This window comes from Diceros bicornis, chromosome 1, assembly GCF_020826845.1.
Source record: "Diceros bicornis minor isolate mBicDic1 chromosome 1, mDicBic1.mat.cur, whole genome shotgun sequence".
NCBI classification, from domain to species: domain Eukaryota; kingdom Metazoa; phylum Chordata; class Mammalia; order Perissodactyla; family Rhinocerotidae; genus Diceros; species Diceros bicornis.
In genome coordinates, this window is record NC_080740.1 from 84,446,286 (window position 1) to 84,459,636 (window position 13,351).

At 40.0% G+C, this 13,351-nt stretch overlaps 2 protein-coding genes across 4 annotated transcripts in view; one reads left to right on the plus strand and one right to left on the minus strand.

Moving 5' to 3' along the window:
• The first annotated feature begins 982 nt into the window (after positions 1–982).
• Positions 983–10,436, plus strand: C1H5orf58 (chromosome 1 C5orf58 homolog). 2 transcript variants are annotated; one of them, XM_058545757.1, is made up of 4 exons: positions 983–1,018; positions 2,097–2,171; positions 2,924–3,011; positions 8,137–10,436. In XM_058545757.1, exons 3-4 carry the CDS (start codon positions 2,924–2,926, stop codon positions 8,286–8,288), a joined length of 240 nt encoding a protein of 79 aa, XP_058401740.1. In that variant the 5' UTR covers positions 983–1,018; positions 2,097–2,171; the 3' UTR covers positions 8,289–10,436. The 2 variants fall into 2 exon arrangements, 1 of the variants encoding a protein (XP_058401740.1); XR_009220807.1 differs by lacking the exons at positions 983–1,018; positions 2,097–2,171 and adding an exon at positions 4,044–4,217 and having other exon boundaries at positions 2,949–3,011; positions 8,137–8,198.
• Positions 10,437–10,509: 73 nt separating this feature from the next.
• Positions 10,510–13,351, minus strand: part of LCP2 (lymphocyte cytosolic protein 2) — a 45,125-nt gene continuing 42,283 nt past the window's right edge. For both annotated transcript variants that reach the window (XM_058545750.1, XM_058545743.1), the window contains exons 20-21: positions 12,964–13,119; positions 10,510–11,246 (exon numbers count right to left, since the gene is read on the minus strand). In XM_058545750.1, the coding sequence (XP_058401733.1) occupies positions 11,124–11,246; positions 12,964–13,119 (279 nt within the window). In that variant the 3' untranslated portion in view covers positions 10,510–11,123. The remainder of the gene's footprint in view (positions 11,247–12,963; positions 13,120–13,351) is intronic.

Genomic DNA, 13,351 nt, shown 5'->3' on the forward strand with positions numbered 1-13,351 from the left:
TAAGGAAATGGATGAGGAAACAGGTTCAGGGAGAGGAAGGTACTCTTTCCCGAGATTATATAGCTAGCTATCCTTAGGACTGAAGCTGAGTTCTCCTGTGCCCCTCTTCATCTATCTAACTCTGCATCAGACAACAAATTCTCGTGCTGAACTGAAGGTAGTTGGATATAAAATAAACAGACTGTGTGCATGGGTTGTCAGGAAAGGACTGGTTCAGGAGGCTGGTGTGTGTTACAGGGGAGGCTTGGAGAAGACAAAGGCTTGTGTGGAACCTAATGCTTGAGGTCTGTGCTCCTCATCAACCAGAAGACAATTCCGGAAGGCATCAAGAACAGTCTCTGAGTCAGCTCCAGAGGTTGTAGTGGCAGAGATTCCTCTTGGAATCCAGCAAAGATGGCTTGAATCCCAGCTTCTCCAGCTGGCAAGAAACCAGCAGACATCGCTACACTCATCCTTACTCATTTTTTTACTGTAAAAATTTACAGGAATGATAACAGCTAACATTTATTGGGGACATCATCTGCCAAGCCCCTTTGATGCATTATCTCACTTAACCCTCAAAAAAACACTAGAAGGCAGTTATTGTTATCTCCATATGATAGATGAGGACATTTGGACTCTGAATGATGAAAGCGCTTACCAGCATTTCTAAAACTAAATAAATGCTGGAACAGGATTCAAACGCAAGCAGTTTCAGTCCAGAGTCTGGCCTAACCACAACTCCTACACAAATTAAATGCAGATAACGGCTCTAAAGCATCTAGCACAGTGCCTGGCACATAGGAGGCAGGGAATGTCAGCAGTTTCCGTGCCCTCCCTCTCTGCCCACGAGGCAGTGCCAGACACTTTCAGCCTCTCATCTAGAACCTTCTTTGCTGGGCCCTTGCCTGGGACTACAACTCCCAGGATGCACCAGGCAGAGAAGCTGGCCAATCAGGAAGCCCAGTCTCGCTTTCCCTGCCTGCTAGTCCCACTTAACGGTCAGAACTTCGTCAGTACCTCGGTGCCCGTTGACTGGGTGGGTCCTGACAGCGTCCGGGATGTGGGCAGGCCACGGTTGCTCGGTTTTAAAAAATGATCCTAATCCGGTTTGGGAGGGTGAAGACGAAATTTCCAGGCTGCCTCAGGCCCCGTCTTCAGCCACCACGCCGGCGGGCCTCGAAGTCCCGGGGCCCCTCATGGCGTCGGTTGGGCCTGCCGGTTGGACCTGGTGGAGAAGGGCGGTTGGCTGGGTGGGTGCGGGCAGGGACGGTGGTCGTCCGCAGGCCGGGGTGCCGCTGAGCGCGTTTTGCGATGTCCTGATCCTGTCTGGGAGCCTGAGGACCGTGGAAACGTCCAGGCTGCCTTCGGCTCCATCTTCGGGCCAAGCGGCGGCTGGGCGGGCTGGCTGCACCCCGCGGCCGCGGAGACGGGGGCTCCGTGGGGGTGTCGGTGGGCCGGGAAGGAGGGATTGGCCCAGAGGAGGAAAAGTGCGCGGAGGACAGTCCTCCCCGGGCGGGGCTGAGCCGCGTTAGCGCCCTCAGGCTACCGTGTCTTGGCCTCTGACCCCGACTACTCCCTTTGCCCCCAGAGCCGGTCCCCACTGCTCACCTGCTGGGGAGGTGCCGGGTGGGCGGCCTCTCCTTTCTCTGCGTGCTGGCCTGACCAGCTCCCTGGGGACGGCTGGGGGCAGCTCTGGCCTCTCCACACCGGCGGAGTCCAGTCGTGGCTCTGCCCTCTGGCCCGCCCCGGTGGGCGCTCGAGGGCCGTGGACAGCCAGACCCCAGAGTGGGGAGGGTCACCTTGCTTGGGCGTTTCTCTATGCCTTTAGTTTTTACTCCCCTCTTGGGTTTTATATATATATATATATATATATATTTTTTTTTTTTTTTTACATTCGATCCTCATTTTTAAGGATTTTTAATTCCGCCATCTCCACCGCACCTCCTTTATTTTTTATCATCTTTCCTTTCCCCTCAAACCTGAATCTTCTGGTTTGCCATAACCAACCAAGGAAGAGAACCGGCATTCCCTTTTTAGCGTGTAGATGGTTGTCGGTGGATGCAAAGGGTATTTCATTCATTGTCTGGAAAACAAAATTTTTATTTCTTTTACAGTGTCTCCGAAGTGAGAGAGAAATAGCGTAAATTCCCGCACTCAGGAAAAGGCAGAGGCAGGAAATTGAGTTAAAGGTTAGTTTTCGTTATTTTGGACAAACGGCCCACCTTTCACATTGCTGGAGTCGTGTGTGCTGATTGTGGTTTTTTTTCAAGTCGTTTTGAGAGATTTGAATGGTTACGGTTAGTTTGTAGTGAACCACCTCTATATATTTGTATCTGACACAACTGGTTAAATATATGTACTGTGCATATAACATAGTAACGGGTTGATTTACACATTTCAGTGAAGCAAAATTAAAATGTGTTGCCCTAACTCCCAAAGCTCAAGTAGAAGTGGACATTTTGCCATCTTCTTAGTCAATTAATTGTAATCAAATCTTATTTTGAGTTTTACCGTGTACTTAAAAAAATTGTATATGAACCCTGTCATTCAAGAATAAGGTACAAAAAGACACCGACTTACATAAAATTAGAGAAGATCTCATACGGTTGCTAAATGGTAAGGCGGTTCTAAGTGCGAGGCTCTCTGAAGAGGGCACAGCTGCGTTTCCGTTGTAAGGGGCCCATCTTGTGGATATGGTTTGATTAAAGAAGAAACCTCATCCTAAGAATCCCAGTTGGTGGTGTTTTCAGTTGGAAAAATATTAACAAGTTGATGCCTTCTTGTGTTGGAATTCTCATCATTTATAAAGACTATTATTTCACAATTATTACAGTTCTGTAATAACAGATTTTTCTTTTAGAAATACTGAAAGTTTAAGTATTTTAAAAGTGCACATAAATACTTCTGATTTGCACAGTTTTTGTTTCTCTTTTAACATCAGATGTTTAATGTTTCTGAGCATAAGCAAAACGTGGAAGCCATGATTAAAAACATTAACACAATTTCTTTGGAGTTGAAGAAGATGAAAGGTAAATATGGAATCAGTGAATTAAAATGTTTGCTTGTCATTGTTATACAATAAACAGTAGAACCAGTTTTTGCTTCTGCTGGGGTATAACTGAATTTTGCCCACTACTTAGGATTTTTCTGTTTTCTTAAGAAATGTTTACACTCTAATATGAACTAGAACTCTGAAGATGAATTAGGTTTGAGCATTGGAAATTTGCCAACTTGAATTCCTGTCCCTGACACCAGCAAGCTTATGATGTCTAACTATCCTCTCTAAATTTACTTCTCTTCCTTCTCTTCAACAAACTGTTACGTGGCAATGTCACATTCTGCAAGATTCAGTGTCTTTATCCGTTAACCCTTACTAAGCCTCCTAAGGCTCTTTACAAATTAAAAATTATAAGTTTGTGTGATTCTGTGAGTTAAGAGTTCTTCATTTTAAACAGATTAGAGTAGGAGTAGACCTTATAAGTCATGATGTTTCGTCCCTGATCTCACAGGTATATTCTGTTTTATCCAGGCCTGTACAGCTTCCATGATTGAATATTTCTAGGGATAATCTGTCCCAGACCCAACATATCCTATGTGGAGGGAGTTCTTCTCATCAGTTAACCTGTTGCATTTTAGACAGTTCCTCCTTATGGACTAACTGAAATCTGTTCCCCTGTTTTTTCACTCACTGGTCCTATTTCTAACCATGAAAAGGACACTGCATATCTCATTATTCTTTTTATGACAACTCGTGGATATTTGAAGATAGCCTCTGTGTCAGTTACGAAGCCTTCAGCTACTAGTAACAAAATACCAACTTAACATGGCTCATACAATAAGGAAAATAACAAGATCCAAAGTAGGGCAGCCCTAAAGTTGATTCAGAGTTTTAAAGACTTCATCAGGTACCAGGTTCTATCTTTTTACTCTGTTGTGTTCATTTTGTTTGTCACTCCTCATCGTCATTAACTGCAGACATGGCCATATACAGACACTATCTCTTTATGTGAGCCTTTCCCCAGATCCCTCCAGCACAGTCCCCCTTTGCTTTCATTGGCCAGATTTGCATCACATGCGTATGCCTACAGCAGCCACCACCAAGGGGATGGGGCTGCCAAGACCACTTTGGACCAGTCAGGACTTACTGCTGGACCTGGGGAGAGGAGCACCTCAAATGAAATCAAGTTGTGCCACCAAGAAGAAGAGGGGAGTGGCTGTTAGTAAGGCACCAAATAGTGAGTGCCTCTTATGCTTTTTCTATTTTCCCTGTGGCAGCATTTTCTAGACTTTGATCTGTAAACCCTGTTGTCTCAAGAGATGTTAATAGATGGTGTGCAGTAAAAATGGAGTCCATGTTCTTATGGTCAAATAAGTTGGGAAGTGCTTTATGCTATATATTTCTCTCACAAATTTATAGTACATATGAACAAAGGCACTGAGGAGTCTGATGTAAAAAAAATCTGGTTAGCTTTGCTTAATTCATGATCTCTCAAAACCAATGTCAGCACTACAGCAAGGATTATCTTTCTAAAATGTAATCTGCTCAAAACCCTCCTTGGCTCACCATTGTCCTCAGGATAAAGTCGAAACCTCCTAGAATGGACTATAAGACTTCTTGAGGTCAAAACCCTGCCTACCTCTCCAGTGTCTTGCTCTTTGTTTCCCTGTGTGTTCTATCCTCCAGCCATGCTGAGCCATTTGCATATGTACACATTTGCTGTCTTTTGTGTCTGTGTCTTAACACATGCATCTTCTCCTGAAATACCCACTGCTGCACCCCCACCTCCACCCCACCAGCTTAACTGCTACTTATTAGTCAAAGTTGCTTATATTGGAAAACTTTTTTTAAGCCAGCATGTTGTCTCTTCTACCTTTTAGTATCACTTATCACACTGTGTTGTAATTGCACGTTTACTTACTTTTCCTATCCCTGCTCAACTGTAACCTCCATAAGGGCGTTCCTAACACTTAACACAGTGCCTTGATATAATAGGTTCTTGGAAAATGTTTATTAAGTGAATAATTGGTTCTGGATGCTTGCACTCATTTAAAACAATTAGCTTTAGATTCCTCTCAAACTTGATTATCTAACTGTTCTAGTTTGGGGATTATTCTTTTGTGAAGTAAAATAGATATAATAAATATGATCTATGTGTTCCTGAAAAGTTATGGGGTAGGTCAAGTAGATAGGATACAAGGGACTTGTAGAGCTAGACTAGGAGGGTAGCCTTCTGGTATACATGGAATATTAAATGAACACTCCATTTACCCCCACATTCTCACTAAAATAGTAATGTCCATAGCTAACATTTATAGCATTTACCATAATTCAGATACTTTTCCAAGAACTCTACATAAATGAACTCAATTGTCATAACAACCCTCTGAGGTAGGAAATATTACCATTGGCATTTGCAGATACAGAAACAGACATGGAGAGGTTAACTAACTTTCCCAAGGTCACACAACTAGTCAGTGGTAGACGTGAGATTTAAATTTAAAGTCATTTTAAAGAGACAAAAATTCACAAGACAAAGAGCTCTCAAAAAGAGTTAACAACAAAACAGGAAGTAAATGGAAGCCAACAGAGAAATCTGAACCCTAAAGTCCAAAAATCTGAACCATGAGCTGATTGGGTAAAGCCAAGAAATAGCCCCGAAGATTTAACACATGGTGGCACCAGAATCCTCTGGAAGTGCAGGTGAAGATGGGGCTAAGAACAGGAGGACTGGTTCAATGTTTGTTTAAGAAGTTGTAGGGGCCGACCCCATGGCATAGTGGTTAAGTTTGGTGCACTCCTCTGGCGGCCCGGTTCAGTTCCCGGGTGTGGACCTACACCACTTGTCAGTGGCCATGCTGTGGCAGTGACCCACATACAAAATAGAGGAAGATTGGCACAGATGTTAGCTCAGGGAGAATCTTTCTCAGCCAAAAAAAAGAAGTTGTAGACCCCTGAGGTCTCTTCCCCTCTCTATATAACTGGGCAACTGTTTCTCCTCTGTAATTGAAGACTCAAGTTTTATTCCCTGAGAGGATAAAACAGGGGATCTCTGGCCTGGAGCCACTAAGCCACAAGTTGAGGGAGAGAGTACTGTACTAAAAACAAGGGTATTAAGACAGAGTTTACATACTGAATTACAAGACCTCAGCTTTCTTTTTCCACTTGGCTACAAAACATTGGCAGCCAGATTTATACCCTCACGCAGATTTTTCTTTCAGGAATCTGACCAGCCTAAGAGAAAAGATCTAAAGATACTGATAGCAGAGGTTCCCCAAACAAAATACCCAGCCAGATCACCCCACAATATAGACTACTATGGGCATAGAGCTTCCAATTGTCTTTTTAGTGCCACGGTCTTAAATATGAGCAGACAACTATGGCACAACAGCTATTTGAGGACAGCATCTAAAATGAAAAGTGGAGACAAAACAAATAAATAGATTCAATCAATGAGGAAGAAACAGAAATTATGAAGGGAAGTGAAAACTTCTAAGAAACTATCATTAATATCCCCAGAGAAGAGACAATGCTATGTCCATGAAAAAGTAACATGAAACTATAAAAAAAAACAGAACAAAAGGGAGCCCTTGTAAATTAGAAGTGTGACAATAGAAATATACTCTATAGAAGGATTTAAAGATAAAATGAAGACAATGTCTTAGAGTGTAAAGCAAAAAAGCAGAGATGGAAAGTTTTAGGGGGAAAAGATACAAGCTCTGTCAAGGAAGTCCAACATCCAATAAATAGGAGTGTTAGAAAGAGAGAACATAGACAACAAACGGGGAGGAATTCATTAAAGAAATAATCTGAGAAAATTTTCCAGAGTTGAAGAGTATGAGTTTTTACAATGAAAGAGACCAAGACAATGGATGAAAATAGACCCATACCAAAGTACAATATTGTGAAATTTCAGAACAGTGGAAGAACAAAAACATCCTTAAAGCCTTCTAAAGAGAAACAACAATAAAGAGTTAGAATCATGTGAAAGTTCTCAATATCAACACTGGAAACTAGAAGAAAATGCAGTAATGCCTTTGGAAAGCTGAAGAAACATTTCCAACCTAGACTTCTGTAGTCAATCTATTAAGCATTGGTGTAGAGAGTGACATTTTCAGACATATACTTTTCCCCCCCAGGAAGTTACTGAGGTTGTATTCCACCAAACAAAGGAGCAGACCAAAAAGAGAAAGACATGAGATTCTGGGAAAAGGATACTCCACACAAGGGAGAGGTGAAAGGAGTCCCTAGGATAATGGTGAAGGGAGTTCCCAAGATGCAAACTGTACAGCAGTCCTAGAGAGCAATCAGTCCAGACTCGAGCAGATCAGAAGGCTCGAGGAGAGAAGAGACTTGCAACAATAGAATAGCTAAGGCACTTGACTATACGGAGAGGAGATTACCCAACTGGGGGAAATTTGGGATATTCTTGATAATTAAGCAATGAAAAAAGAAAATTATTAACTGTGGTTGGGTGGAAGGGAAATGTCATACTATAAGATTCAGCTGTAAGAATATTTATATAATTAAAATTTTTTTCACATTAAATAGTGAGCTAACAAAAATTGTACTCAAGTATATTAGGAAAGTGGGGGTGAGTGAAAAGAGCTATATCTTAATCTTCTATAGTTAGAAGCAGATAGATAATACCTCAAATTGACAAAATAAAATATGCATGTCGTTTAGAGATATGGAGGTAATACCAACCCCTGCAAAAAAACAAAAAAACTCAACAGAAACACACGAAACAACAACAACAAAATGAGCTAAAAAAAGTTAAATGTGGTTCCTCTGGGAGATAGGAACTGCTAGTTTTTGTAACGTTCCTTATAGACCTATTTGATTCTTTATACTATGTACATGTACAACAGATAAAAATATTGCGTTAAAGTATAAATAAAATTTGCATAAATCAAGTTGCAGTTTAGTGAGATAGCTAAGTTGGGCTACAGAGCCCTTCTAGTAAATTTTTATGTCACGCTTATTTTGTATTACATAAATTTGACTTTGAAGTCAAAGCCATCTAAACTGTGGTATGATCAATAATCACTTAAAAGAAAACTGAATTTAGAATTGGGAAATAGCTACTGAAAGGAATAATAGTCTGTGACATATGTGCTATAATATAGTATCTTCTATTATTTTGTTTTGCACAGAGCTCTCCCAGTTACTGCTTTGTGACCTTACTCTACATTTTAGTCATCCTGTGAAGATAGATGACTTAAAGGAAACAGAAAGAAACAACCCCCCCTTTGAAGAATCTAAAATATCAGATGTATCCCTTGCTTCTAACAGTTTTTCTCTTTGATTTCTTATTTGTTTGTTGTGAATTTCTAACTATATTTATTGTTGAATTAACAAATACCTGGGAGAATTGATTTTACTAATATATTTAATGTAATAAAAAACAAAATAAAAATATGTTGAGTTGTAAATAGTCATTTCATATTCTTGAAGGCTGTTTTATTATTGTTTTAATGTTAAAAAGATTGGCTAATTGATTTCACTAATGGCAGGAGTATGACATAGGAAATTGGCCATGGGGCATTGCTTATCCTTTACCTTATGCTTGAATTTGGCTCAGGTTGAAAGAGAGTTACTAAATTATAAATGGATAGTATGATTTTATATTAATCAGATCTCTCTTGATAGCAAGTGCCAAAAACAACTCAAGCTAGCTGAAGCATTTATTGGGTCATGTGACTTGGAAGCCCATGGTTGGAGTAGATTTCAGGGACTCCACTAATTCATCAGATGTCTCTATCCTGGTTCTGTTTCTGTGCATTGGCCTCATCTGCTCCTGTTATAGACTGATTTCCTCCAAAGGGCAGGTAGAAGAGGGTGGAGGCATGGCAGCAGACAACTCCAGGTGTACAAAATTAACTTTGAGGGAGACCAGAGAAAAGAGAGATCCTCTGTCTCAGCCGCTATGTTTAACATTCCGGAGAAAGACCTTGATTGGCCTAGATTTGGTTAAGGTGTTTATCCCTGAGCAGGGTCCTGAGCAACTGTGATTGGTGAGGCTGGTGTCATATGCCAGGTCTGTGGCCAAAGGAGGAGAGACCCTGCCAGAAGAATGGAGTTGCCATGGCCTGAAGGAGGGCAGAAAGAATGCCATGAAAACGTCAGATACTCACCACTGACTTCAGTCAGAGCAGTGAAGTAGCCTTTAGTTTTAGGATATCTTTATCCTAAAACTTTCTAATTTTCATCCCTTGCCACCAAAGGAGACTTAAAATAATAGGCTTTGATTTGCCTTGTAAACATAATTCACTACGAAATAGTTGCTTTGAAATCTACCATGCCCTTCTTTTTAGATATTTTTGAACATAAAAGAATACCATGAAGCAAGACACAAGGGCAGCTCACTCCATAACAGAACCGGTGGTGTTTGCTATCCTCACTACCCGGCACCCAGCTCAGTGTTTACCACAGAATAGACAACAAATGCTTGTTGAATATCCTGTTGAATAAACATGTAAATGAATGCAGGTTTTTCAGCTTTAGAACTGCCAAGTTCTGGACCCTAAATTGAGAACTTCTGGTTTGTAAGGATGAAGTTTTGTGAAACATCCTTTTTATATATCATTGATTAAAATTCTCCACATACTTGTTGTCTTAGCTAATTGTCAGTTTTAACTCAGTGACTTCCAAGATTCCTTCCAATGTTCTGTTAGCTCATGAAAATGAAAATGCAAGATAAAACTTATAGATTAAGCAGAGAAGCCAACAATTTTTTTTTTAGATTTTTTTTTTTGTGAGGAAGATTAGCCCTGAGTGAACATTTGTCGCCAATTCTCCTCTTTTTGCTGAGGAAGACTGGCCTTGGGCTAACATCCATGCCCATCTTCCTCCACTTTATATGGGACGCCGCCACAGCATGGCTTGACAAGCGGTGCGTCGGTGCGCGCTCGGGATCCGAACCCCGGGCCGCCACAGCAGAGCGTGTGCACTTAACTGCTACGCCACAGGGCCGGCCCCCAATTTTTGTTATTAATAAAAGTTGTAGAATAACAACCAAGGGCTCAAAAGGGAAAACTTAAAGAACCACTGAAGGCCAGGTTTTTGTTTTTCAAATGCTTACCACTTTTTAGGTGAGATATGTAAACCAAATGAAAGAGCTGAATCGCTTTGCAGGATTTATAGAGACTTTTGGGAAGGATGAGGAGAAGGTCTTTATGACAGAGTTGTCAAGGGGGATAGAAAGAGATGGAAGAAATGTATCTAATCAGAAAGTCAGATGAAAGTTTTCCGTGTATATGCATTGCTCTTTCATCTTCCCAGGAAGACTTTGGTAAAATCGACATCATTTGACAATGCTTTTGGAGTAGGGTGGGGGGGTGGAGGAGGTGGGATGTGGGTGTCAGGATGTGAGGAACTTAAATCCAGGTATATTTGATACCACAGCTTCATCTCTGAATTTAAAATGTTTCCTTTTGGTATTTGTAGCTTAAATTTACTTTGAAACAAGTATATGATAGTATGGACTAAACAGCGAAGTCAATAAAGTTATTTTAGGAACCCAAAAGTAAAGCAAAAGGCAAATTAATTTTAATCCCAGGAAGTTATCCCAACATGCACTTATCTTTTCGTAAACAAGTACACAAAAATCCCCTAGCAAAATACACCAAATAAAGGATGATATATTTTTGAAGGCTCTTAAATTACTGCTGATGAGAAAGTGAATTTTAGTACTTCTCAAATTATTATGTATAAAACTGATGATTGCCCCTGACTGACAAAGGTTTGGCTATAAAAAAAATTCAGTTTCATGTGATACCAAAAACTACTATTGTTTTAAGTGTCTTTATACTTGTCCGAAATTATGTCTATAGCCGTGTAAGCTACTGTACTTTGAAATGAGTATTCAAAAATACATATATTTTATATGAATTATTACAGTGCACTACTAGACTGTGTGAACATTATTACTCATGCACTTTACAAACATTGAAGAAGAATAAATAAATTATGGGATATTTGACAGTCTTCATTTCAAACACATTTTTAAGCAAAAGGAGAAAACCCTTGTGTTCATGTTGAGAAGTTTGATTCAGTCCTAAGTGTCCATTCACCAACGGTGACTGATCTTCCCATGCTGGCAACAGAGGCAAGAGGAAGGTTCATTTGCTTGGCTAACTTGCTAGGGATAACCTGCAGAATGCGTCAATGTGCACTGGTATCTGGAACCTCGGTTTTTCCCATCAATGAGCAGAAGTGGCATTTTCCTGAAGTAGTCGATAATATCTGACACAGACAGAAAGTCCTGAAAGAGTCAAAATAGGGAGATAAATCAACATTGGAATGGATAGCCTGAATTTCACCCTCAGTTTTTTTATCTCATAATATCCTACCTCTTAAAGTTAGGAGGCTTGTGGGAAAAATCATGTAAAATTTGGCAAATATTTTAACGATTTCTGCTATAGAACTTTGAAAAAAAAAATTCCTCACCAACATCCAGCAAACCATGGATAAAAGACTATATATAATTATATTATGTATATATAAAAAGACTATAATATATATAGTCTATATATTATATATAAGATATATATTATATATTATAGAGACAGCTATATATGACTATAATATATAGACTATAATATATATAAGACTGTAATATATATAAAAAGTATATATATTATATATATATAAAGACTATCCATATATATTTATATATATAAAAAGACTATATATATATATATATATGTATGTATTTTAACTTCATATAGGGGGTCTAATTATGATACCCTTGCCTTAGGATTGCTCTATTTGTGGGTTTGGTTTTGGTTTCTGTATCCCTACTTCACTCTCAATCACTAGTGGTATGAGGAGGTATAAGGAATCAGGGAGTCAGACAGCGTCCCCGGTGTCTGGAGGTGATATCCATAGTGGGGCACAATATAGTTCCTTCATGATCTCTCTGCTGTGTCCCACTGCCACCTCCACACTCACAAGGTCTTTGCATCCATTGCCTGAATCACCCTATCCCTGATGGCCAGCCTGGGAAAAATGCCATCCATCCTTCTAGATATGGGTCAGAAGCACCCTGGTACCCTACGCAGGATTATGCACTTCCTCCAAGACTACTCTGCTAGGTGTACCCTCCAGGGCAGCCACAAGGAGTGGTTTGTCCTTGTGTTATTTCCATACTAGAGCAACAGAAATCCTGGTCGGCAGACATCTCTGCTACTATAGGACCCATGCAGCTCTAGCCACACCTAACTAGTGATTCAAACATTTAACAAAATCGTGTGTTTTTTCTACTCGTTTACATGATCATAACTTTAAAATATTTGAAGTGAAGTGGAAGTTATAGGTGAGCTCATTCTCATTTTGGAAATGTTTGATTCATCTGATCCTCCTCCTGGAACTTTGAACTTAAAGAACATGTTTGGGGCATTAAGTTTAGCTGTTAGTTTCCTTTGCAAAAAGCAGCCTTGAAAGCTTTCCTTCACACCAGTTCTGATTACCACCCAGAAAGTGACTAGCAAAGAAAAATGTCTTCGGCAATTTGGTCAAACCTCCATTTTTAGTAAGAGACAACACAAATATCTAAATAATCACCACAACAAGAATTCTATCTTTTCCCCTTTTCCAGATGTTGATTTAAAATACGGCCTTATAAATATGCTGCAATCTTATGTTAAAATTATGTTACAAAGGTGAATGATAGAAGGGACTTGCCTTTGACACTATCTAACTGGATTTTTTTTTAATTTAAATGTTAACATTTTTCTATTTTAAAAATTATACACATGATTTTATACTATTTAGAATAAAAGATATAAGACTCTGTGGCAGAGGTAGCTACTCTTAACATTTTGTTTTATTTCCTTCCAGTAAATGAAGGGCTTCACTAATGTGATTTAACTCTAAGTTATGGACCCCCAAAGAATGTTACAGCAAGGTTCCATGTAGGTAGGTACCCAGAGAGGCACAAATAGAGAATCCGGGGAAATTTTACAACAGGAAGTTCTTACCTCTTTCCCTCGGAGTCCAGTTCCCAACAAGTAAACTTGAGTTTCCTCCTGATAACGGATCTGGATGTTGTAGACTTTATCTTTGTACAACACCATGAGGACATACGGATTGGTTCTTGTTTTTTTAGAGCTGTCTCTAACCAGAAAAGTGCCATCCTAAAAGGATAAATTCTTGTCATTATGGGAGCAGTAAAAGGCAATATTTCTGTTGCCTGTAAGAGCAGTAGACAAGACTCTAGGGATCTGGAAACCTACCAGTTGACAAGTCAGTTAGCATTTAGTTCCCCAAACAGCTACAGTCCCGCGTGTCATGGATTTCTTGGTTGTCAAGAGAGAGGCAGCAGAGATTGTATCAGAGAAATTTCCCGATTTCAAAGAGACCTCTTTG

Coding starts and splice junctions, on each gene's coding strand:
- C1H5orf58 (XM_058545757.1), top strand. CDS start 2,924: ATGTTTAATGTTTCTGAGCATAAGCAAAACGTGGAAGCCATGATTAAA. Junction 3,012..8,136: donor GGAGTTGAAGAAGATGAAAG/GTAAATATGGAA, acceptor TGTTTTGCACAG/AGCTCTCCCAGTTACTGCTT.